Source organism: Dasypus novemcinctus, chromosome 3, assembly GCF_030445035.2.
Source record: "Dasypus novemcinctus isolate mDasNov1 chromosome 3, mDasNov1.1.hap2, whole genome shotgun sequence".
In the NCBI taxonomy this organism is placed as follows: Eukaryota; Metazoa; Chordata; class Mammalia; order Cingulata; family Dasypodidae; genus Dasypus; species Dasypus novemcinctus.
In genome coordinates, this window is record NC_080675.1 from 36,423,715 (window position 1) to 36,450,571 (window position 26,857).

At 43.6% G+C, this 26,857-nt stretch overlaps 1 protein-coding gene across 5 annotated transcripts in view; it reads right to left on the reverse strand.

Moving 5' to 3' along the window:
• Positions 1 to 26,857, reverse strand: part of RGS6 (regulator of G protein signaling 6) — a 620,371-nt gene that overhangs the window by 87,470 nt on the left and 506,044 nt on the right. For all 5 annotated transcript variants that reach the window (XM_058293121.2, XM_004452000.5, XM_012522723.4 and 2 more), the window contains exons 4-12: positions 26,146 to 26,196; positions 23,202 to 23,308; positions 21,862 to 21,913; positions 13,330 to 13,394; positions 9,670 to 9,746; positions 7,476 to 7,557; positions 6,586 to 6,660; positions 4,430 to 4,528; positions 3,313 to 3,374 (exon numbers count right to left, since the gene is read on the reverse strand). In XM_058293121.2, the coding sequence (XP_058149104.1) occupies positions 3,313 to 3,374; positions 4,430 to 4,528; positions 6,586 to 6,660; positions 7,476 to 7,557; positions 9,670 to 9,746; positions 13,330 to 13,394; positions 21,862 to 21,913; positions 23,202 to 23,308; positions 26,146 to 26,196 (670 nt within the window). The remainder of the gene's footprint in view (positions 1 to 3,312; positions 3,375 to 4,429; positions 4,529 to 6,585; positions 6,661 to 7,475; positions 7,558 to 9,669; positions 9,747 to 13,329; positions 13,395 to 21,861; positions 21,914 to 23,201; positions 23,309 to 26,145; positions 26,197 to 26,857) is intronic.

The following is a 26,857-nucleotide window of genomic DNA, read 5'->3' on the forward strand; positions in this document are numbered from 1 at the left end:
AAAGGCAACATAAGAAATATAGTTTGGTTTGCCATGATGCAAGCATTTCAGGGACATCTAAGCAATCACAGGGACAATGGGACAGAATACTTGAAACTGGGATGACCTGAGAAAATCTGCACAGAAGAGTCAAACTCTTCATCTGTGACCCTCTTCCCCAAAGGTGCGGGATTAGTGGTGCCTGAGGAGGCAGTGGAGGAGATGGAAAGATTGTGAGCAACCAGGACCAGCCTTAGGCTGGTTCTCTGTGTGGGAGACTGAGAGGAGAGAGGAACCAGGTGGGAAGAATTGCATTAGCACAAAAGTGTCATCTGAGGGCCTCACCCCCTGGTCTTCAGAGCACCATACTCCCAATTCATTTTGTTTCATGCCCTCAGATTCTGCTCATTTTTCAAAGCACCACTAAGCACCACACTGGAAAATCATAATAATCCCTCACATTCATTGCATGCATGCTAAGTGCCAAGGACTGCTCCAAGTACCATAGAATAACAATGAACCCGACCAGTTAAACACTACTGCTGTCTCCCCTTTAAAGAGGTGGAAACAGAGGCAGAGAGGGATGCAGTAATTTACCCATGGTCACAGTTAGAAAATGGCAGAGACAGGATTCAAACCCTGCCCCCTTCCCCCCCTCCCCCGGTGCTTGGCTCCAGCTCCATCTCCTAACCTGCTCTGTTCAGCCCCTTTACTTTGCAAAGTTTCCCTATTCCTGCCCTCCCCTGGCTCAGCCTGCCTCAGCCTGCCCCAACCCTGACTCCTGCCTTTGTGATCTGGACCTTCTTTACCACCATCCCCTCCTCACCTCCACCCCCCAATCAGTTCTCAGCAAACGAAGTGGAAAAAAAAACCTCAGGCGTTCGCCTTTTTCTCAGGGGCATGAAGTCCCTTGCCTGAAGGCTTCTAGCTAATTAACACTTATCACCTGGAGTAGGCCTAGGGAAAATAGACCTTGGATTTCTACGCCCACCTGAGACGAGATCAGCTTTCACCTCTGGGAAGCCGAGCAGAAGCACCCTGTCCCCCCGCCCCCCAACAGGGCCCTGACAGACCCCGGCTGCAGGCTGCTTTATCTCCTGCTAACACCCGTCTCCTCTCCCTCCTCCTCTCTGTCTGGAGTCTCCCTGTGGCTCTAATGAAAAACCCTTGTGTCACGTTGAGAAGTTGCCAGTTGTGGCTGCTTGGAATAAAATCCAGCCTTTGCTGGGTTGTGACTCACGGCTGGGGAGTGAGGAGTAGTTGGTTGGAATAATCCCTTCAGTGCGAGCAGGCGCTTATGCCTCATTAGACCTGTACCAGGTCCCCACCCCTCCCTGCTACTCGTAAATAAACAAACAATAGGGCCGGGCCTGGCCCCCCTCCCCCACGGTGACTTCCTCCCTTCTCTGCCTCTGCACATCTGTGTGAGTAAGCCCACCTCGTGCTGAGTAGTTTAGGTTCTTTCCCAGACCCCGAAAGTGAGATGAAGCTGGATGTCCCTTCTGTCCCAAGCTCCTGGATCAGTCCAAGAGCAGGCAATGGCTTCATCAGATCCTCAGAAACCCATGCAGGCTTCTCTGGGCCCTGGGTCTGTGGTTTGAGAATCTCCATTTTTAACAACCTCTCTGAGATTACCATGCACAGAACTACTGGACCTGAGCAACTAGACCCAAGGGAAGATGTCTCCTGGATTAGAGAAAGTACCTTGCGAATTCTAAAGCACACTACTGTAGACCAGACATTAGCACTGTCAGCACCACCTCTCAGAAAATGCCAGAAAGTGAGAAGGAAACATTTCCTGCAGGGCCTCACAGGCTGTGGTACCAACAGAGTTGAGGTCATCCCTGGCTGTTTCGCTCCAGAGGATAAAGGAAACCCAAAGAGATCTAAAAAGCATTTTTAGAGCCTGGTACTCCAGCCAGAAGTCTCACAGAATCAAAGTGAGGATGTGCTTCCTACAGCTACCTGAAACTGCAATGCCAGAAAAATGGATTTCTCAAGTGCAAGCTGAGCTGCAGCCACGGGCACTCTTTTGAAACACGTACGTTAGGGAAAACAGGAATAGCAGTGATTCTCAGCTGGGGAGATTTTGCCCCCCAGTGGACATTTGGCAATGTCTGGAGACATTTTGGGTTGTCACAACTGGGGGAGAAGGGATGGTGGCATTGGTATCCAGTGAGTAGAGGCCAGAGACGCTGCTAAACATCCTCCACTGTGTGAGGATCAGGCCCTACAAGTAATGCCAGACCAGGATGTCACCAGTGCCGAGGATGAGAAGCCCTGGAATAGACACGAGATGTCAACCAGATGTAGGAGCCCAGTCCCAGGGAGGGCCTCAGCCTCCTGAAGGCAGACCATTAATTCAGGGTTTTTGATTTCAGGGTAGAGTTTCCTTAGCCTCAATTTATTGCTATTTATTTAGAAAGAAGATGTGGGTCAAGCCAGAGGCAGGGGAGACAGGTTTGCAGGTTGATCATACAGCCAGTGCCCCCGGCGTGAGCTGGGTTTAAGGGATCCAGTTTGCTCTAATGTCCAGTAAACGCTAAGACCTGACTTAAGCCCTTAATTTCTTCTGATATTAGAAATTGCTTTAACGAGAACATATGGATGAGCAAATGTTCAGTTTTGGGTGCCTGATTAGATTTGTAACATAAAGATACCCCAGGTGGTCTCCTCTCTTCACTGAAGAGTTCAAGAGCAGACCATTTAGTTGATAAAATTGAGTCTCCCGAAAGTTAACCGAGTGGAACCAGCTACTGGTGCAGACTGTAGCACAAACGTTCCTGCTGAAACCAGGTGGGAGGTGCAAATACTGCTTTTACAACTGATTCGATGCAGTTGGGTGGTTGATGGTGTCGATGCAGTTCGGTGGTTGATGGTGTGTGGAGGCGGAAAACCTGATGATCCAATCCCCTTCTGTTTACGCCGCCAGGACCTCAAAGGGCATATACTATTTTTTTTTTTTTGCCCTATAAAGTGAATCTGGGCATTTTATAGCTGGAAAGGGAGCAATTCCATTTAAATTAATCAAGGGGCTGAAAGCGAAAGTATATTATGTAGCCTTTAAAGACATTCTTCCTTTGATTGACAAGGTCCCATGGTCATTCCTTGAAAAGCTGTAACTAGAGGACATTTCTGGACATCAGTCAAGGGAGGTGTATTATCTTGGTTATACCCACACAGGACACAGGGCCTGTAGAGTTTTACTCATCAGTTTTCGGAACGACTACAGTCTGACTTTTGGAGTTGTATATATAAACTTACCATAACCAGGTAACATTTCACCTCTGTTAAACTAGAAGAAAGCAGCAATATTATTGAGAGGACACATACCTTTCAGCCACTTTGGACATTTTTAAACAATGTCGGTCAATCTGTGCATTCAAAAATGTTATCTGGGGAAAGAGAAAACAGGGATATTAAGACCAAAATAGAATTCTTTTCCCCCTTCACCCCACGGATCCAAATCCTATATAGTTCCAACAAGATTCACCCCCGCCCCTCAGAAGGTTTCCCCAACCCTCCAGCTTATACCACTTTGCCCTTTGGGAAATTCCTATAACACGTAAGATTCACACTCTACCATTTAGCCTTAGATCACATACTGCCCTGTACTGCACTATAGTGCTGTGCTTGATTCCCAAAAGTGGTTACAGGGTGTATTCTACAATGCTTAGCAACAACAAGGACAGGTAATATGTGCACTGTGAATATCAGTTTTGACTAACTCCCTGTGACCTTTTGTCTGTTCACCTTTCACACACCTCTATGCTTGGTGTAGTTGGCTAGAATCATCACATAGGTTATTTTACACGCATTTATTTCCTCTTCCCCACCCGATAATAAACTTGTCAAGAGCAGGTACCTAAAATTTTCCTCCTTCGGGTCACTCCCAGCAGAAGCTAGTAAAACATAATGTAAAGAGTAGGTCCTTAACTTGCATCAGCACCAACTGAACAAAATTGCGAACAATGTAATTAACCGTTGTATGCTGACCTGGACTGAACCAAATATTAGTAATTCTGAAATGGCATTGTGAGTGGGGCTTTCTTTTTCTTAAACTTTTCTTCTGAATCACAGATGAAATATGGTGCCCTGAGCTGGTCTACTCTGGAACTGCATTGTAATTTTAAGGACCCTGTGACATTAGTCCCTTCCTCCAGTATTCTCCAACAGCAGACTGTGGGAAACCCAACTATTAGAGCAGTCATCTTGTGGCATTGAAGTAACTCATTTAGGTCCTGTGCTAATAACCACTAGAGGAACTTGGTAGAGAATTTTTACTCCTGATCTATGGCTTAGTCACACATGACCCTCAAAGGGTCCAGTCAACCACAGTTGGTATCCAGTGTGATTTCCAGGTATTCAGAGATCACTCAACCTTCAGAGGTGAACAATCAAACGATTTTCAAACTGGCTGTTTTTCCTGGGAGCACAGTAATTTAGTCACCTGTTTCCGGATGTCTTCTTTTGTGGTTTTCCTGATTGGCTGGGCAGGTATGTGGACAGGGCTTTGCGACTGGGACTCTTCAGTTACGCCATATACTGACTAGAGAAGGAGAAGCCAGAATATAGAATCATGTACCCTCAAAGTTGAACCACTGTGATGGTTAAATTCATGTATCAATTTAGCTCGGTTATGATGTCCAGATGTTTGGTCAAAGAAAGCACTGGCCTGATTGTTACTGTTTGGGTATTTCATGGATTTAAATCGTTCACCAACTGATGGCTAATTACATCTACAATCAATAAAGGAGTCTGACTTCAGTAATGAGAGAAATCTCATCCAGTCAGTTGAAGGCCTTAAAGGGAGAACAGATGATTTCAGCAGTCAGGAAGAATTTCTAGCTTTACTTCAGCCAGCCAGCTTCTCCTGGGGAATTCACTGAAAACATCATCAAGTTCCCAACTTGCAGCCTTCCCTGCAGAATCTGGACTTGCCAGTTCCCAGAGTCATGTGAGCCAGCTGGAGAACCCTGACTACTGCAACCACTCAGCTGCTTCAACCACTCAGCTGGGGCTTGGAAACCCCTCTCTAACATCCAGACAATGCAGACTGGCCTCAGCCTGAATTTTCACAATGATTGGGAACTCTGTCTTTTGAAGCAGCTCAACTCATCTTCGGGTTACCATTGTTAGAAAAGCTCTTTTCATTGTGCTGAAAACTGCCTCCTTGTATATTAGTGTTTCTCAAAATGTGGTCCATAGATTATCCATAAAGAATCATCTGGGGGGTACTTGGTAAAGATGCACATTGCTGAGCTCCTTCCCAGATCAACTGAGTCAGAATCTTTTTGGATAGGGTTTGAAAACTGCTTTTTTATAAAATGCAGGTGATTCTGAGACACGAGAAACCCCCAGAATGACTGCTGAAGATGATGCACAAGATTCCTCTAGATTTTTTCTTGGTCATACACAATACTGGTACAAAATTGAGAAGGCAGAGTTTTGGATCTTTTTTGTTTTAAGTGAAACACTTTTTTGGCCTCAATTTCTTCAAATGCCCATACCTATGGCTACTTTTCAAGCTGTCCTCTGTATTAGTGACATACTAAAGACAATCTTTGCTTTAGGAAAAAAACACACGCAAAAATATGAAGAGTATGGAATGTACAGTTGAAATCTATAAAATAAAGAAGGGCTAAGATTAGGGTGGCTATGTGCCTCATGAAATTTTGACATATTAGAATTAGAATTATGGATTAAATAATGACATTTTAAGACTAATATTATAAAGTTTAATAAAGTGGGCATCATTACCTCAGTGAAGTACAAAATATATGAGTAGATTCAAGAAGTTTTAAGAAATAAATATGCATACATATATACACATTTATGCACCTACATATATGTACAAGAAAGAGAGATCCATAATTAGTTTTCATAAAAATAAGGGATTCTTAGGGACACATCTCTAACCTTTTGAAATTAACATGGGGTACAGCCATGTTCTCCCACAATCTGGCCCTTGGGCTGAGGTGAGGATGGGGTGTACAGACCCTGGGGCAGTCTGAGTGTGACTCACATGTATGCCAAGGTCATGGTCCCCTCCAATAAAATGAAACACAAGCGATCACAGGGTTACTCACAGTTGGACAGGATGAGGATTTGAGTTGGGATGATCTAGTTGGACAAAAAGACTTTCATTTGCTTCCAAGTGCTGAGCTTTGCTTTCACTTGTGATTTTCCACTTTTGGTTCCTTTCGTTTCCTCCCCTCCCCGCTGCACCCCCCAGAACCGATTGTCCTGGGTCCTCCAGGTGTCAGCACACCTGACCCTGCTCCCAGGAAGCCCTTGTGCAGCTGCCTGTCTGCCTTCGCTGCCCCTCCTGGGTTCTCCTGTGCCACTCCCTAGTGTGGACCTCAGGGAGCTGTTGCCTGTGGGCTCCTTTTATCCCTCACAGGAATGTGGCCCCCTGAGGACTTGCCACTTAGCCCAGGTGCAAACACAAGGCCTAGCACCCATCAGCCACTCAATAAATATTTCTAGCATGAATGAATGAAATGGTTTCAAAGGAAATACAAATAGCAAATTACTGCTTGAACAGCACCAGAAATGGAAGCGCTTTTCACATCACACATTTCTAATTCAGCTGAACTAGCGAACCTTTTTAACTTTTTGCGGATTCTTCAGACGTCGACATTTTCTGATATCCATTTCTGTTGTGTTCACACAACCTGGCTGAGAAAAAAATCACATATAAATACTAAGCAAAAAGCACCCTTCCAATTTAGCCTAAATGACACCATCAGCCCAATCTTTATCTCTTGCATGACAAATAATGCATAATTTTCACTACATCATTTACAATGTTTTTTTTACAAGGATGTTTCATCTTCAAAATGTGTTCCTCCATTTAGTTTGCATATGAAATATAAAAGCTTACCTCAAACATACCCAACGTCTAATGATGATATATAGAGGGGATAGTGTATAGTTTTAGAAAGCAAAATTATTATTCAAAATGACAAGATTACTTCAGCTACTGCCTTTGTAATTTTGCTTATGCAATTACCTAAAAAGTCCCAAATATTGGGATGGGAAGTGGGTTTTTTTGTTTTTGCTTTTAATCAGTTTTTAGAAAATCTGCAATAGTTCACTTAATTTTAACTCCATTTCATGAGGGAAATCAAGATTTGTTTTAATAATCTGATATTAGAAATATTTAAGAGAGTATCTTAAGAGTTAGAGCTGAACAACAGTAGAAATAATTATTTGGGGAATACAAACTTCTGGGGTCCAAAGATCCCCTGGTGAAACTCCCCCAGGCTCCCCCACTTCCAGTTCCATATTTTCATGAATGAATACTTATAAAAGATGGGACTGACATTCTAGAAAATCTACTGAGATGATGAGAATGAACGGCAAAACCAATTTCACAAAGCTTAGCTATTTTTGTAAGAATGAGACACCTGGTGGCTAAAGAGAGTGTTTTCTTTCAAGAGAAGGAAATGGGAAAATGAAAAACCTTAGAGCACCAGGCAAAGCTTTCTCACCACTGGCCTGTGGACATCCCAAAAGGCTCGTTCTTGACTATCCAAAATCTTCCTTTCTGTTTTGTCCTTTTTCCGATCAATCCTGAAAGAGTAAAGAAAGGAAAGCAGAGGCTTTTGTATTCGGTTTTCCCTTTTGTCTCTTGCCCCTGGGAACTAAGGGCACACAAGGCAATTGGTACCTGTGGGGTCCCCACTCTCTGCAAAGCTGTGAAATAGAGGTCTACAACTCGTTTCAGGAAACCTCAAAAAGTCTGTACGTGGGTAAGAAAACTTATTTTAAGCTGGACTTACAAATTACCATACCCATGTAAGGAACATGGTGTGCTGAAGGGAGGAAAAGGAAAGCAACTATCTTGTTAGAAATATTAAGATTTGGATTATGAAGAACTGAATTATCTGTCAACATAGTCACCCATCAAAGTGGATATTGCAGATCATATACTATCGTAGGACTGACAATACCCACAGGCTTGCCGATGTTCCATCCTCAAATTTGGAAATTTGCTTTAGAGTCAGAGAGATGTCTTCAAAATGCTGCAATTATGTATTTTAAAAGTCATTTAAACCATCTGGCTTTCTAAAGCAGAATAATGGCCTTGGCATGTGACAAGATCCAGAAGGCAAGTATCACCTGCTTCACTTGGGGGAGGTGCAAATTGCCAGGGGGAAATTACAGGTGACAAAGACAGATGCTTTATATTTCAATCAGCAGCATAGATAACAGGCTTTTTTAAAAGGGATGTACTCCTTCATATTATCTAAGTAAAAAGTAACTCAGGTTAATTGCCATGTAACTTCTGGTCCTCCGCTCTCTCCGGAGCACTTTAGTTTACTGGACTGAAATAAATCCATAATCACCCTGTGATTTTTGTGATAATTATCATGTACTTAAATGGTCCACAATTATAATGTAATCACAGAGTTAATAAAAAAAAGTTAATCGAGAAATACCATATACATATGAAGTGACAATGTCCCCTCCTTTTATAACCTGTGATACTGTTTGATTCTGAAAGTTCCAATTACACTCCTCTCTGCTTCCTGGTGGCTTCTGGGTACACAGGTAAAATTTGGTCTCAGTTGAATCCCAGCCTCCTCTGCACCCACTCACCGAGCCTCCAACCTTCAGCTTCTTGAGGTGCCAAAGGGCTCTTCCAGCCACAGCTCAGCACCCAGTGCCTGTGCCCACCTCCCTGGGAGCACCCGGATGGTCAGTGGGCGGCAGGCGTAACAGTCAGGGTGGCTGTTACCTGCATGAAGTAAACTTGCAGGGGTCAGCTCTGCCCTGGTGGGCGAGGCCTACAGATATATAGCTTTGGCCCGCATGGACAAGTTTAAGTACAGGGTGAAGATCTATGGCCCCAGTTGCAAAGCCAGCCTTATGATCTAGTTTTATCAGTAATAACCTTCCCTGCGTGGAGAAAAAGGAGGGTATTTATTAGTCTCCTTAAAATTCGAACAAGTTTTCCTATGAAAGAGAAATCTGCAGACCTCCAGGTGAATAAGTGGGCGTGATGGTTTTCTGCCTCTGGGCACAGAAGACTAAATGGAAATCTCTTTGGGAAAAAGGTTACACTTCAGAGTTCTATATTTGGGAGGTTCCCCATTACCTGCTGAAGCACACACTTTAGAAATTGTTTTAGAGGGAAACAGACTTGGCCCAGTGGTTAGGGCGTCTGTCTACCACATGGGAGGTCTGCGGTTCAAACCCCGGGCCTCCTTGACCCGTGTGGAGCTGGCCTATGCGCAGTGCTGATGTGCGCAAGGAGTGCCCTGCCTACACAGGGATGTCCCCCGTGTAGGGGAGCCCCACGTGCAAGGAGTGCACCCCATAAGGAGAGCTGCCCAGCGCAAAAGAAAGTGCAGCCTGCCCAGGAATGGCGCCGCCCACACTTCCCATGCCGCTGACGACAACTGAGGCAGACAAAGAAACAAGACGCAGCAAATAGACACAGAGAACAGACAACCGGGGGAGGGGGGGAATTAAAATAAAATAAATCTTTAAAAAAAAAAAATTGTTTTAGAGTGGATTGTTCTTAGTTTCTTCTCAGTTGCTCTCATGAGAGAGTAACATGACAAACCATAGCTGACCAGCAGTGGAGGGAAACTCCACTTTGGCAATTCCACTGTGCACACCCCCTGCAAATTCCAGAGTCTTTTTCTCTCTGCAAAGGTTTCTGTTCAGTTCACCTACTTTACTTGTGCTTCTGCTTGCATAAAGATGAATTCCCACTTTCTTGCAAAGGCCCTCTGGAGTCTTGCTAGGTTTTCCTAATGAGAAATGGAAACCAACAAAAAGTATTTAATCATTGTAAGTGAGCATATCGTAAGTGAGCACATGGCAGCCACCTCTTTCGGTTACTCCCAACAGAAGTGCAGTGCCCACTTAAATCCACTGGACATGAACCCAACTTGACTTTGCACCATACCCTGCTATACAGAGCTGATTAATATTTACTTACACGCCTATCAAATCTGAAGTCTCTATGGTTCATCTGATTCATTTCTTCTTGAGTGTTTTACAAGAACACAACTCACACAACCCTTGGTATAAAGGCTGCTGGGAAGCCTTTGTGACTGTTTTGTGCAGGATTTGGGGGAAGGATGAGATAGTCTTTGTACCTGTTGGGCTGGGCATATCAGAGAGCAAAACCAAGGACGGATTTCTCAGGATTCATCTTCCAGCTAGAAGTTAGGAAGCTTGCAGGAAAGAACTAAGAGGGTCTGGCTTTATGCTTTCTGAAAATCAGAATTCAGAAGTGCACTGAGGAGAATGTCTATGTTGGTGGTGCCCGTGGAAGGAAAACTCAAAAATAGCTAGAAAGAAAATGTGTCCAGGGTTAACTTCTGAGGAGAAGGAAGAAGAATCTTCTCCAAGTCTGTTGATTTTCCTAGTGGAACAGTAGGCTGGTGAGGAGGGGAGTTTGACAGGTCTCCTAATGAGCCACCTAATTCTGATGGAATACAAGGCCAGAGTATACATTATGTTATGTATTTTCATAGAGCTCATGCCAACACCTAATTGATTACTCTCATTAGTGGATTATTAATATAAAAGGAGCTTGAATTGAAGAGCATCACCCATAAACTCACAGCTATTTCCAAGGCTTGGTGTACAAGTACCTCTAAAAAACTGTCTCTTTGATTCTTCCACAGTTCATAGGAAATAAAAACTGGTAATGTCTAAATGTCAATCAATTGGGAAGTAGTCATATACATTTTGATAGTCATACCAAGGGATTCCAGGCAGCCATTAAAAATGATAATTAGATTATTAGTACTGACATGGAAAGACTCTAGATACCTACAATACATGGCTGGGACAAGAAGCAGTTTAAACAACAATGCTTATGGCATGGCTTCATTCTTTTTGTAAAGAAAAAAGTGTATGTACAGAGAAAAGCTGAGTGATTACCTTGAAGGGTGGAAGGATTACAGGTTATTTTCTGTTCTTTCCTTGTTGTTTGGATTTTTGATTTTACAAAGAGAATGTTATTTTTGCAATAAGAAAAATGGATGAAATGACTGCATTTTGAAAACAAAATGCTTTTTATTAATAGTTTCTAACCATTTTTATGTGGATTTTCAACCTGAAAATGCCACCTTCTTCACAAATACCAGGGCAGAACAGTATTTGGCAAGAGAAGAGAAAACTGAATAAAATACATCAAGGTCTTATTTCCAGATATAGGACCTTTCTCTAAAAGATGGGAAGTATGGGAAGAGAAGCCCAGGCTGGAGGGGCCACGTGCTTCTGCTGTCCAGGTCTTTCCTACAGTAATGTGGGGAAAATGATGTCGCCATATTGAAACTAACCGTCTTTGCACTGGTTGCACAAAGAGTAAAATCACAGTCTTCTGAAAAAGGGATGTGGCATGAGGGCAGATGGGGGCACAGGGTGCTCAAAGCCACAGAACAATGGTTCCAGAGCTTGCTTGGAAAGATCACAATGTTCCAGCACATTCATGCTTAATGACTCCCACTGTTAAGCAAGTTTTAGCCAAGTCCCAGGGCTCTGGCCTGACTCTGGCATTGCATCCTCCTCTACTGCTTTTCCCCATGCCCAGCACCTCTGTGAAAGGGGGTGCAGGATCATGCATATCCCTGCTCTTGGGTAGCATGCACATTCTCCCTTGGGCTGTGGAAAGGGCAGTGATGACCCAGCTGGGTTGGAAGGCTTGGGCACAGATTCCTAAGAGCAGACACATGAGGCTTGGCAGAGCAGGGCCTCATGCTTGTTTTGGAAGACAGTGGGCGGGGCATTTGGAAGGTGGGTAGATCAAGGTTCTGTTAATGCTGGATTATCCAAGAAATGATTTTCTTTATTGCCCTTAGTGTCGCCTCTCCTTCCATAGCTTCCAGTCCTTCAGTCATTTCACAGCTCAGCAGCCCCTCCACTGGAGGGTGTGTTGGAAAGAGGAGAGAGGAAGATACATGCTAATTTAGACAATTTCCATGGGTTTCTGTGACCCATATGAAGTTTGGTTTTAGGAAAAGATTCTAAAAGATTTAAAAAATTATCTGTGAGTCTGTGCCTTAGCTTCTGGCTCTGTTACATATGGATGGATACAAGTGTGATGGTGAGACCTCTAAGTTTTATAAGGAATCACATCTTGTGAAGGAAAGAAGAGAAGGGTAAGAAAGCTGGAAAAGTTTATACCTCATATGATACACATTTTATGCTATCTTTTGGATTGAGGGCTGTTCTTAGATTCTGCCAAGGTGGGATGAGTGGCGTATAAAGATGAAATTTTAAAATTTTTATTTAAACAATTACCATATGGTAAATTTGACTTTTTTCTTTTGTATATGGGTCTATGAATTTCAACACATGCATAGATTCATGTAATCACCACCGCAGTCAGAATACAGAACAGTTCCATCAACCATAAATCTCCCTCCTGCTATTCCTTTGTAGTCACACCTTCTTCCCAACCATATCACCTGGCAACCATTGATCTATTTTCTATTATGATAATTTTGTCTTTTGTCTTTACAAGAATGTTGTATAAATGGAATCATACAGGTTATAATCTTTTGAAATTGCCTTCTTTTATTCAGCATAGTATCTTTGAGATTCAGCCAAGTTGCTGCATGTATCAATTGTACATTCCTTTTTTTACTGCTGAGTAGTAAGTATTCCATTGAATGGGCATATCAGTGTTTGTTTAACCAGTCACCTGCTGAAGGGCATTTGGGTTGTTTCCAGCTTTTGGCTGCCAGAAATAAATCTGCTATGGACATTCATGTATAGGCTTTTGTGTAAACATAAGTTCTGATTTATTTAGGATATGTATCCAGGAGTAGAATTGCTTGGGTATATGGTAGGTGTACATTTAACTTTGTAACAAACTGTCAAACCAGTTTCCAGAGTGGCTCTTTTTGCTTTCCCATCAGCAACATATCAGAGTTCCAGTTGCTCCATATTCTTCCTAGCTGTGGTATTATTAGTACTTTACTTTTTATTTTAGCCTTTCTAATAAGTGTTCAATTCTATCTCATTGTGGGTTTAATCTGGATTTCCCTAGAGCTAATGATGAACATTTGTTCATTTGCTTATAAGACATAGTGACAACCTTATGTCCTGGTTCATGAAGTGTCTAAGTCCTTTGCCCATTTCTAAATTGAGTTGTTTGTTTTCTTATTGTTGACTCTGAGAGGTCTTTATACAAAGATGCAATTTCATTGTGACAGTAAGAGGACATGAGAACAAAAGAGAGGAAGTTGAAGAGACTTCCCTTCCACTATCTGAAAAGGAATTGGAGGGGGAAAAACAAACATACAAGCTTAACCAGAGCTACAGATACGTTTTTATCCTTCTTCCACATCTAGCATGGAAAATAACCATACTTACGGCTTCATAATCTGCCAATTCCAGCCTTGCTTTGTTCTGCATTGTCCTCTTACAGAGATAGATGGCTGAAGGAAAAAGAGAAATTAAAACATGCACAAAACTAGCAATGTAGTGTCATCATAAATCCATCCATCCATCTGTTCACTCACCCTTCCTTCCTTCCTTCCTTCTTTCCTTCCTTCCTTCCTTCCTTCCTTCCTTCCTTCCTTCCTTCCTTCCTTCCTTCCTTCCTTCCTTCCTTCCTTCCTTCCTTCCTTTCCTCCCTCCCTCCCTCCCTCCCCCCCCTACTAGGTGCCCATCACCGTGCCGCGGAAAATATTATTTTCTACGTGGATACTAGGAAAGCTTCTGCAGGTCAGGATCAGATGAGGTCCTCATCTTCCAATTCTGACAACTCCCTTCTTCTCCTTGCCCTTCTTCACCCTAATTGTCCTCCACTCAGAATGACCTTTCACATATCTGACCCCATTACTCCCCTGCCTATAAGCCTCCATTGAATTCTCAGTGACTTCAGAAGAAAGGCTGGGCTCCTAGCATGGCAAATACTGTTTTTATGATCCTGTCTCTGCCCAGTGCATTGACATCCGTCCTCCCTCACTTCAGGCACTGTGACAATACCAAATCCCCTTCGGCTCCATGCCTCTGTGTGGGTCCTTTGCACAGAATGCCTGTCCTTCCTTTCTCTCCGTGCCCTCTACCTGAATATCTCATAATCTTACAAGACCCAGCTCAGGGCTCCAGAGAGCACCTCTATATACGTCAAGCAGGGAACTCAACTCCACTTCACCATAATCATTTATTATGCTGTCCCCGTCATAAGGCTGAGGGCTCCTCATGGGCAGAGGCTGTGTCCTCCCCAGCTTTGAATCCCTGTACTGAGCACCAGGACTGGCCTTGCACGGGTGGAGTGAATGAACAATGGAAAGGGAGGACATTTGAGGCCCCTCAGCTCAGGCTAAAGAAAGGTTCTTGACCCTCAGTTGTCAGGACATTGTTCTTCAAGCATGGCCTTCATCCTTCTTCCCCTGCTTCTTCAGAATCTCCCCCCTTCTCCAGTGCCAAGTAGAATGATCTGGGGAAAATGGGTGAATGGTATGAACAAAAAATAGAATGATTGAGAGGGAAGACCAGAGAGGACCTGTTCTGTTGTTTGACAAGTTAATGACACCAGGGAAACTCTAGCCACTTGCTGGACTAACCAAATTTCTGCATTGTCCTGAAAAATGGACTGACAGATGTCTATGACAGCGTAAAGCCTGGAAGCCAGTAGCCTACACTCTGGTATGCCCACACATCTGCTCACACCAGTCAGTTGGGTGTGTTCCCAAATCTGATTATGCTAGACATATTTGGTATCTTAACAGTGTAAGTTCATTAAATAGTACCCAAACTAATGAAACTAATGCAAAATGAGAGAGTGTTGTTGTTTCTATGAAGATGCAGTTGAATGCTTTGGAACATCTTCATAAAGTTGAGTCTGCTAAAGCAATTGCTAATGAATTTGGTACAGATGAGACAACTGAAAAATAAGGAAAAAATCATAAAAATCTAGAAGGGGTGGGAAGCAGATGTGGCTCAATCGATCGGGCTCCCGTCTACCATATGGGAGGCCCTGGGTTTGCTTCCCAGGGTTTGCTTCCCAGGGCCTCCTTGTGAAGGCAGGCTGGCCTGCACCCATGGAGAGCTGATGGTCTGCGCCCATGGAGAGCTGGTGGCCCGCGCCTGCAGAAAACTGATGGCCTGCGCCCACGGAGAGCTGACGCAGCAAGATGACACAACAAAGGGAGATAAGCAGACATAGAAGAACACACAGCAAATGGACACAGAGAGCAGACAGCAAGCAAGCTGTGGGGGGAGAAGGGGATAAATAAATAAATAAATCTTGGGGGAAAAAATCTAGAAGGGGTCTACATAAAGGTTGCTTCAAATGTGTCTTTCCATTCTTGATGCACTTTAAAGACACTGAAAATCAATGGTTTATTTTGAGTGTGGTTTATTTAAGAAAGACATTAAAATCATGGGAACCCATAATAAAAGAGAAGTCTTTTGTCCTCCTCAAAAGGCTGTCAGATGGATATTCTTCTCCGTGCCCAATGTTAGTAAAAAGTATTTAAGGTATGTATCACTTTTTATGATCCTCTGGTTACCAATTTTTTCAGTGTACCAAGCAGCTACAGATCTCTATTACGGCTGATAAAGGGGCTTCTTCTCTGTCATACAGTATCTCCTTCAGTGTCTGAGACCACCAGTCAGACAGCCTGTGGTACTGGGGCAACCTGAAGCAGGAAGTCTGGCATGTCCGACCAGGCCTGGTTTTGATGACCCAGAAGCAGTGTGGGTCAGTGGAGGTGACAGCTGTTTTGACAGTGCTGCCCTAGCAATATTCTGTATGGGCCAAATGTAAAAAAGAGAACACAGACTTGGACTAAGAGCCTTATTCAGGCAGAATCATCCCAAGGAATTTCTAACGCATATGGGTCAAAATGGGCAAGTCAGGTTGTGAAGTAAAGGACAGTGCATGGAATGCAAAGCTGATGCAACTCTGACAACCAAGCGCTGGTGACATGCTTTCAGCGGCTGTCCTGAGACCAATGTCACACACTGATGAGTGAGTTCACTGCAACGTGGAGGCGGGGTGTAGTTGTTGCATGAGCGTCATCTTAGCACAGACCTACTGTGGGCTTGTCTGTACCACTGCTGTGCCCTCAACAGAGCCTGCAGTAATATCTAATTAACTCAAAAGACTAATGGTTAACAGTAGCCAGTCCTACAAGAGCGCAGCTGCAGGCTTGTTTTAAACCCAGATGCTGATTTTTCTCAGCCACTTTATTTCTCACCAAAAAATATTTGGTTGTAGTAATTAGGCTTTGAATTAAACTTTACTTTGAAATATAGCTGTTGATTTTGCAAGGTTTCAGGAATACACATTTCCTGCCAGAGCCTCAGGGCCATGTACTTACATTACTGTATTAGCTGAAGAGGGTCGTTGCTTAGCCCCTGCTCCCCAACCGCCTCCTCTGTGAGCCTTGGCCTGTGGACCTCTTCCTGCTTCTGGAAACTCTTTCTTTTCCTGGTGTCCTCGCCAGTGCACTCTTCTGGGTCCTGGCTATGCTCATAAGCTCCTTTTTTGTTTCCTCATTATTTTCCCGGCCCTTCCAGGCCTCCTGGAAGTATTCCTCAAGGCTTCCTCCTGGGCTCTCAATCTTTCCTTGCCTATGCCCTCACGTGGAGACCTTCCCACTTCAAATAGCCCTCTTTGCAGATGACTCCAGAGTCTTGCACCTCTTGTCCTCACACTGGCATCCCAATATCCCTAGCATCTCACTTGGCCGACCTGCTGCCATCTCAAGCTCACCATGCCTCAACACAGCAAAACTGGTCCCACTTGAGAACTTTATAAAGTAAATGGATTCATGTATTATATGTGCACCTAAATTTTTTTTAGATATACATTGACCTTATCATCTTTTTCCAGTGTACTTAAAAAATTGACTCCCTTTCCAAACTTTCTGACTTCACAAGTACCATCATTATTTTCCTCAATCTCCTATACCAAGGGATATATAATCACTTATTCTCCTCTTTTACACCCTCTGATTATTTTTCAGAATAATAGGATATTAGCACTGGCCAGAACCTTGACAATAGTCAGGTTGATCCCTCAGTTCAGATGTGAAAATTAAAGGCCCAGAGAAATGAAATGATTGATCTAAGGTCACATAGCTAGTTAGAGGCATGGCTGGAATGAGAATTGAGCTCTAGTTCAGAGCTCTTTCCACTATGACATTCACAGATTTGCCCAATTACTCATTCATTTCACTCATTTAGAAATTTTTTGAGTGCCTCCTAGGTGCCAAGGACTATCTTAGGCACTAAGAAAATCACTATAATCATAGCTACCACTTACATAGAGCTCAGTGTTGCCAGACACCATTCCAAGGACTTTCCACTGTTTCCCTGCTCAATCTCCATCATAACCCTATGAGGTGGGTTCTGTTATTATCTCTATTTTACAGGTGAAGAAACATTTTCATTCACTACCTTCTGTTGGGGACCCACCATGGCTTCCCAAAGTTGCTAAATCCCTATGGGGGCATTTTCGGAACTTGGAGTTGTCCTTAATGATATTGCAGGGACAGATGCTGGACATTATATATCCTGCCATGACCCACTGAATGGACTGGGGAAGAGTGTAAACTACAATGTAAACTATAATCCATGCGGTGCAGCAGTGCTCCAAAATGTATTCACTAAATGTAATGAATGTGCCACAATGACGAAAGAGATTGTTGATGTGGGAGGAGTGGGATGGGGGGCGGGGAGTGGGGTATATGGGAACCTCTTGTATTTTAATGTAACACTTTGTGTGATCTATGTATCTTTAAAAAAAAAGATAATAAAAAATAATAATTTTTTTTAAAAGTTGCAAAATCCCTTCTAAACGTCTCTCCTTGACTACCAAAGTCTTAAAACATTTTTTTTTAATTTTTAATTTTATAAAGGGTAATTATTTGGGGTAAAAGCTTACAGTTACAAAGCCTTGGAAAGTCCAACTCAAGGTTGCTTTCTCACCAAAGTCAGTTGCCACGTATTGAAGCAAGGTGGTCACTGATCTCTGCCTGGTCTTTCCTTTCCCTTGGAGCTTCCAATCTTCTCTCTTCTGGCAAAGGGCTCATTTCTTTCTTTTTTTGAAAATTTTTATTGTCTTTCCCAGTACACTCAATGGATTATGGCAGGATATATAACGTCCTGCATCTGTTCCTGCAATATCATTAAGGACAACTCAAAGTCCTAAAAATGCCCCCACATCACACCCCTTCTTCCCTCTCCCTGCCCTCAGCAACTACCCTGGCCACTGTCTCCACACCAATGATACAATTTCTTCAATTGCTAGAGTCACAATAGTTCTATAGTAGAATATCCGTAAGTTCACTCTAATCCATAATTTATTCCTCCATCCTGTGGACCCTGGGAGGGTGGTGTCCACTCCACCTCTAAATCGAGGGGGGCCTTAGATCCCACGTGGCTGATGGATGCAATTCTCCTGCTTGCAGTTGTAGGCACCCTCGGTTCCCTGGTGTGGTGGTTGACCATCTTCACCTCTCTGTTAGCTGACCTGGGTAAGTCCACTGAGCAGGAGAGTAGGAGATGCAATTCTGATGAGGCTCAGGGCCCATCTAGCACATGGACAGTCCAGAGTTTTAAGTCTCCTGAGTATTCACCAACCCCACTGTCAACCACAGGTTCAGTAAAAGTGACAGAAGAGGCATGTGTAGAAAGGTCACATCTGAGTCCAACTCCATCACATTCAGGAATACAAATTAAAAGTAGGGCCCACTGACAAGACACTGAACTCCAGAGTCATTTGCCATGACCATAGAACCTGTGTGTCTCCATAGCCCTCAGGAGCACCAGTACCTGCGGTTGTATCTACTGTGGCTCTTTCTGGGATCCTGCTGAGATGTGCATAAGCGTGACCCCTCTGATGACATCCTGGCTCTTTTTTGAAGACTCTTATCCATATACTCTCATTTGTCTTTACCATTATCCCCCTTTCATTCAAGATATTTTTCTAGTTACATCAGCAGCTAATGATTGGTAGCAATAATTTCTTTCTAGGCCTTTTATATCAGTCTCAGCTGTTCTGTTCTCTTCCCAAGGCCGGCTGCAAACTATCAGGTGAATGGTTCACTTCTCTGCAGGGCCTCAGGATCAAACATAACAGAGCTCTCTTTTCTAGCACCCCGGAGTCTTTTTATAAATCTGTCCCTCCCAACCTATTCAACCTTCTCACTCTTTATCAACATAAAACCTTTGAATGCTCAGATCAGACCCCTCATCATGCCTTCTTCTCCCCATCCTGCCACCTTTTCCAGCCTGGAATGGTCGGGGGCAAGACTGTGACTTACTCACACCGATGATATTGTAATTGGCCCAGAGTAGGTGTTCAGTAAGTGCTGAATGAATGAAATTTTCTAGTTCTTCATCAATTCAAATCATAACTAAGCTGAATTCTTAGCTTTAGTTTCACAGCCTTCCATCCCTGACAGCACTCCATACTACATCAGTTAGGTGCCCATCTCACACTAGATGAAGTTGTCCTCTAGTTGTTTGATGTGTAATCGTCTTAGTTCTCTGGGCTCCTCTTTAAAGGAGAGGCCATGGCTTAGACCTCTCATACTAGGCCATGAGAAAGGGCATCACAACCACCACCTCAATAATATCAACCACTAACACAATAGTAAAAATATCAGCCACCATTCCAGAAGAACAATAATAGCAGCTACCACCTTGGTGAAAATATCAGCCACTACCACAGTTTATTTGTTTGTTTTTAAGAGGTACCGGGGACTGAACCTGGAACCGCATACATAGGAAGCAGGTGCTTAGATCACTGAGCTACACCTGCTCCCCTACCATAGTTTTTGTTGACTCCATATTTGTGCCACACACTAAACTTTACATGCATCATTTCATCCAATCCTCATACAACAACGCTAGGAAACGAGTACTATTATTCTGATTCTAACCTGAAGCTTTAGGGCACAGGGCGTTTAGGAACTTGCCAAGACTGAACAGCCTGGGGCCTGCTGTGCTGAATTCCTCTTTGGTAAAAAATTTCTGATTCTCTAACCAAACTGCTTGGGAAATGCCAGGGAGTATGTTTGCATCCTGCACCTTGACTTCTCCATCTGATGTCCTATAAATTGAGGCACAGGAATTCAAAACAATAATTTTGCTTCAGTGGCAGACTAAAATAAACTGATTTCTATCCCTGTTCATGTCGTGCAACTAAAATGATGAAATGATAATGAAATGTAGAGGAAGGGAAAGAACTGCCTTTTGTACTCAGGGTAGAAAGGCCCAATGCCATTCATTTATATTCAAACAAATATTTTCATCTGATTTCGGTCCAGTTATCTGGCCCCACCATCCTCCCACCCTCTCAGTTGCTTGGAAAAATATTGGTTTGCACATTCACAAGGGCACAGGGCTGCCACATGCCACGAAGGAGCTATAATTATTTGAATTCCAAGTCAGGCTTTCATGAGCCATATTTCAGTCCCAGAAACACTTGTTTTATGAGTGGCCAAATGCTGCTCCCTTTCTGAGCCTTGCTGGATTCACTTATCACTAGGGTGCAGCACGGGTTCAGAGGTGCCCGCGCTGATGCAGGCTGATAGCCCAGCAGGCGATCCGAGTGCCGTGCCTTTCTGCACAAGTGCTATCCTCTGCACTTGGAAATGAAACAAGCATAGTAGCCTTACTAGGCAATCACACGCTCATGTTCCATCCCCAGGATGGCTCCCCACCATGGATTTCCCCTCTTTCAAATGAGTGAGCCAGAGGGTGTAGCTTATTGCACAGCCAGGCCTCCCGGTGGGGCTCCTCTGAGCCCACCCAGCTGCACACCTCCTCCTGCTCTCTGCTGCTGCTTCTGTCCTGTCCCAGACACTCCAGCAAAGAATCTTGGGAGAAAATGCAGACCTCACTGAGCTCACTGTCCCCAGGAGAAAAGCAGGCTGGCCTGCTGCAACAGCTAAGACAGTGGTAAGGACACCAAGCAAAGGGGCAGGTGCTGCTGCTGCAACCTTCACATATATCACTCATGGGTCTATGAAAGGAGCTTGGGCTTTGGAGCCACCCACATTCAAGTTCAAATTCTGCCACCTCTGGTGAGAGTCTGTTGATCATTCTCAATAATGAACTTGAACCATCAGCAAATATTTCCTGAGTGCCAACCTTGCCTTGGGCATGTGCTATGCACAAGGTAGGCGAGTCCCTGCCCTCATGGGGCTTACAGTTGTATGGGCATTCAGACAACTAGAATATAGTGTGATAAGTATGAGGATGTGGTCTCTATGGGCCTCAGGTTCTTCATGTGAACATAGGGATAGTATCACTTTCTCAGAGAACTGCTACATAGGAAATATTAAATAGTCTCCACTGAGAATATGTGGAAAGAGTCTAATAGAATGCTGCCTGGATAGAGGTGATCCCCTGCTTAAACTGCTCCCCATTTCATCTGCTCTAACGGCTTATTTTCCTAGTCCACAGTGACTTCTGTCTACCCTTCCCTGTCTGTTTCCCCTTTCCTTCAACTTGCAAACATCAAGCCCACCAATGAGTTCTTAGTAAGTCTTAGCAGATTTGTAGAACAAAATGGGTCAGCGGGCGATGGCTCCTTGAACCAATCCTTCCTGAAACCCTACTCTAGAAAGGAGCACTGTCCCATAGTGTTGACCATGGTATTCTACATTCCATGGCCCCACAAAATGAACATACTGGCCATGCTTGATAAAACTTCCCTCCCCCATTCCCTTCCAAGGGTGCTATCTTTCAAAGTGTTCTGTCTTCCCTCATTAGCTGGAACAGGGCGTTTATTACCTGTCAACAGGATGAGAAAGGAGGAAGCAGGGCAATGCTGCCTCTCCCCCACCCCAATGTACCCCAGTTGCCCAGCCACCAAAACATTTGTCTTCAGGACTCCCAGGCTTAATTCTAAATGTGGGTGGTAGTTTTGGTTCTCACCATAGTCGGTGTTTTCAGGTTCCCAGCAGTTTGAAGGCCAGAAGTATGGAGCCTGCAAAAGAGTACGCAGTCAGGACTCATATGCACCCGCCTCCTTGCCCCCCCTGCCCCGCGACAGGTGTCCCTGCACCCTCACTTATGACAGGCCTGTCCCCATCTCCTCTTGCTGACACCACACCCTCACTCGCCCATGTTCTTAAACATAGCTGAGATGAGTCAATTTTCTTTAGGAAATTTGCTGAGAAATGAAATCCAAGGTAAACAAAATAAATGCAAAAATGAGAAACTTAGTTTACAGGGCAAAAATGTCTTATCCTGAGATAATAAAAGTCTCCAGAAGTCAGGCTAGCCCAGTTTACTGAGTACACAGGCTCTGGATTTCTTTTCTCTTTCAACCCTGTCTGAAGAATTCTGCCCCCAGCCCTTTGGTTTACACCTTGAAACAACCTCTTAACTTTTCTCCAATTCCCTCTAGGACAGGATCTGATAAAAGGATTAGAAAATGATGGGTAGGAAAGGTGATTAGGTATCACATTGAAACTTCACACCAGGAAGGCAGCATAATTTTGTAGAAAGATCTAGGACTTTACCATCAGGTTGACCTGGGTTCAAATCAAGACTGCCCCCTTAATTTCCTAAGTACCTCATTATTTATTTTTTTCTCTCCCCTTTCCCCCCATTGTCTGCTCTCTGTGTCCATTTGCTGTGTCTTCTTCTGTGTTCGCTTGGATTCTTGTTAGTGGCACTGGAAATCTGTGTCTCTTTTTGTTGCGTCATCTACTGTGTCAGCTCTCTATTTGTGCAGCGCCACTCCTGGGCAGGCTGTGCTTTTATTGAGTGGGGCAGCTCTCCTTACAGGATGTACTCCTTGCATGTGCGGCTCTTCTACATGGGGGACACCCCTGAGTGGCATGGCACTCCTTGCATGCATCAGCACTGTGCATGGGCCAGCTCACCACATGGGCCAGGAGGCCCTGGGTTTGAACCCTGGACCTCCCATGTGCTAGGCAGATGCTCTATCAGCTGAGCCAAATCTGCTTCCCTCATTAATTCTTTAACACCTCCGTTTTCTCATTGGCAAAGTGGGTATTTAACCCCAGAGGGCTGTTCTTTGGAATAAGTGAGGAAATACGAGTAAAATGCCCAACAAGTGAAGACTGGGTTTTTCTCTTCTTGCCTTTTACTGTTTTTGGGTGGGGCAACAAACTGCTGAGAGGAACATTTTCTTGGGGCAGGGTGGTTCACTTACATGCCCTCAGTTTTTCTAGGTAGTTCTAATCTGAGCTCAGATGATGGTGAGAAGAAAAGGCTCTGCAGGAGGAGGAGCTGGGCAGGCCTACCTGGAAACGATAAAAGGTGCCATCATCCTTCATGGAGAGAACGTGGTCTGAGATGGGGAAGATGTAGCCCTGGGCAGCTATAAGACTTCCCAAGTGTATTGCTTCAACTGCAGGGACAGGGCATGGAGAGAGACATAATTAGGAAATTGTCAGCATCAAGGGCTCCTTGGTTGACATGGAAGTTGGGAGGGCAGAAAGGCAACCAGAGGTCAGGTGTCATCACCCAGGTAACTGTGTTGATGGTTCCAGTGGGGTGGGGAGGGGGAAATGGTTGGGAAGGGCTGCCTTGTGTGCGGACCTCCTCTGGATCCCAGTTCTGAGTGTCTGACATTGATCAAAATACCCCAAGACTTTCCAGAAGAAAGTGCAGCTTCATGGTCAAGAGTGTGAGCATTGGCATAGATGACAGACAAACAAACAAACAGAACCCTGTATTTAATTAAGCGAGATATTTCATGTAAAGTGCTTAGCAATTTTGGTACATTTTAAATGTTTGAAACTGACAGTGGCCCTGATTCATAATTTTAATTCTGTCATTTAAAAAATCATTTCCCAGCATTGAAAGAGCAGCCTCATCTCCCATAGAGACTTTGGATTCACATCACATCCCCCATAAGACACTCTCACCAGGGATGAGAGGGCAGTGCCTGTCTCTTCTGCACATAGAGTAAAACCACACTTTCTCAGAAACTGGGGGAGGGCAATGGAGTGGGCAGAGGCATAAAGAAGCAAAACTTATAGAAACATTCTCTATTTTTTCTACTGTCAACCTGTTGTGTTATTTTAACACCAGTCATAAATAGATTCATGTAGATAGCTAAGAGTTTATTTTTATTCTGAGCAGAGTTAAGAAAAACAGTAAATCTATGTGTTTCTACCACACATTATAATTGTTCACAAATATAAAAGTCCCTTTACTCACAGACACTAATTTTTGGATATGGGAATTACTGACATGCTCCAGAAGTCTCTAGGGAGAATTTATTACCTAAGGTCTGATTTTTTATGGTGACTTGTTCTGGTTTTATTTGCAAGCATTTCAAGAGGTTTCTATTCTCTTAAAGAAAGATACACTTGTAACTGGTAGAATAAGAGTGAATGGAGTTTTGTTTTATTTGCTTAGTGATGACCAATTTCCTTTTCAAAGTTAGATGCTCCAAGAGACATGGTGCCAACCAAAAGTGAAGTTTCATCATCCACAGCTACTCTTTCCCCAAGAAGAAGAAAGAATGAAATTCAGTAAGGAAGTGGATCTCGTGTCATCGACCTGGGAACTAAATCTCTCACCTTATTTTTTGAGTAAAAAGGTTTTTGCTTAGAAATGTGGCAGCTAGGAAGAAAGAAAGAAGGGAGGAATGGACACTGGACATGCCTGGCTTCCTAGGGCCTTGGTTTGTCCCATCTTCATCCTTCCATTTCCGGCTGGGGAGCTCTTCTTACCTCCTCCTACACAACTACTTCTCAGAAGCCCAAACAGTTCCCAAAAACTTGATATCCTCCCACAGGCACTGGAACTTAACAGACCTTCACAGAGATGACCCTCAGCATTTGGGATTTTCACAAAACCTTCTCACGTCAGGGCCAGAGGATCCCTGAAGCCTATTCTCACATACCACTAGCAGGTTTAGGGGTCTCAGAACCTCATAATAATAGTATGTGAGCAATACAGTGGTTCTTTGAGAATGACAAAGAAACCAGGGTTCATGGAAGAGAAGACACCACCGTGAGGGAAAGCATGCCTAAGTTTAGCATCACAATCCAAAGAAACAGTGACCTTAAGCAAGTGCAACTAATCTGGTAGACTTACTCAGCCCAGGTTTTACAATTGTGCAAGCAGAAGTCCAGGCTGAATAAAGGAAACATGTAGGGTAGCCAGTTTGGGTTCTGTACCTTAAAAGGGTTAGCATTTATCGATTATTCCCTTGTGAGTTAAGAAGTTGGTTGGAATTAAGAATTTTCACTGGCTGTGAGAGCGGTCAAGGTGGTAAAGGAAAGTATTTCCATTAATGACTTTCTTTTCTGGCCGTGAGATTTCTGGCAACTCTACGTAATTTAACTGTATGTACATTGGATTCTTTCATAGACAACGGTAGTCAGGATAAAATACAGAGATGCCAGAGGCTTACAGACTGGCCCAGCATGAATCACAGACTGAAGGCCAGATGCCTACAGTGGGCACTTAGAAAAAAATCTTTTAAAAAGCATAGCAGTTGGGGACTATTTAATTTGGGGCAAAGAGATCTAATAATGACCCCCAAGAACATCAGAGTATAGTAGTGAATCTTTAAAAATATGACCTTTGGACATCAAGGATGCTAATTAAATAAGACATCGCATGGATAATAAGTTTTACTTTTATCCGGAACTTGCATTTTTCTGGAAACCCCGATTTCCTAATTATGCTGTGAAAATAAATTTCACTTATTTTCTGGTGGGAGGACAGATTTGGAAAATGTTTCATTGGCCAGGGTTTTGTTGTTTTACTGGTAAGGTTTTCCTTATTGAAGTACACAATTAAAGTTGAAAAAAATCATTCCTTCACTTCTTGCAGAAGCAGAAACAGAAGGAGTCTTAGCAAATAATTAAACATCTTAATTGTGAATAGGCAATCTAATTTTAATAGCTGGCTTTAGAAGGCTGTTCAGTGACAGTGCTACAACTTATCTTTAATTGCTGCAGCTAACGAGAATTCATCTCATTTCACATGTTATTATATTGGACTCTTTGGCATTCTAAATAGTTGCTCATTTCCTCAAAGGGTGATTTAAATTTAAAGACAGATACTCAGTGGAGAAAATAAATTAATTTTCTTCATAAATAGAGTTAGTCCACATCTTGCAATTCACATCTCTAAGCCCAGTTCTCAGGAGGGTTCCAGTTTGGAGCTTGTTAAGGGGGTGTTTACTGATACCTAGCTGATAAAATAGGGTTAAGGGTCAAGTACCTGGGTCATCAATGGAAAGGTTCTTCATAAGCCACTGCACAACATCAGTACCTGCAACGACAAAGCAGTTTCAGCTGAAGACCTTGTGGGTTTAACCTTGGCAGAAGAAACATGTTTACCTAAGAGAGTCCTAATTGCAATCAGCAAACTCCTGAAGAGCTGGATAGGGTTGACACTTTTCAGTTCTAAACAACTCTTTCCATTGACTGGTGCACTTGCATAGTCACATTCCCATCCTTTTCCTAAAATCTCTACCTCTGAAGGTTCAGGATGATCTTGTCTCCATATTTCTAGAAGCAGCTCTACAGGGCTTCCTGAGAACACCAGGTTTTGATGACAGATGAAGTCATGCACTCCCATGAAAATCTCTAATTCCCCCTGGCATGGACCCACCCTAAATGAAAAAGCCTCTGTGTCTATGGCAAAAACGTCTATGTGGTCATGACAACCTCTTTCCCCCATCCTAAGGGTTATAGCTAGATTATATTTCCAGGCTTTGCTGCCATTGGGTGTGGACTGAGTTCTGCTAATGGAATATGGGAGGAAGTGTGATATATGCCTTCTAGTCCTGGACCATAAAACCTCCATGTCACCCTCCACACCACACCCTTTCATTTCCCTCTGATGGCTGAATGGAGAGGACTCCAAGGGCATAGAGGAAGGCTGAGACACAAAAGGGAAGGAGACTGGGATCTTTTTTTTCAAGGTCTAT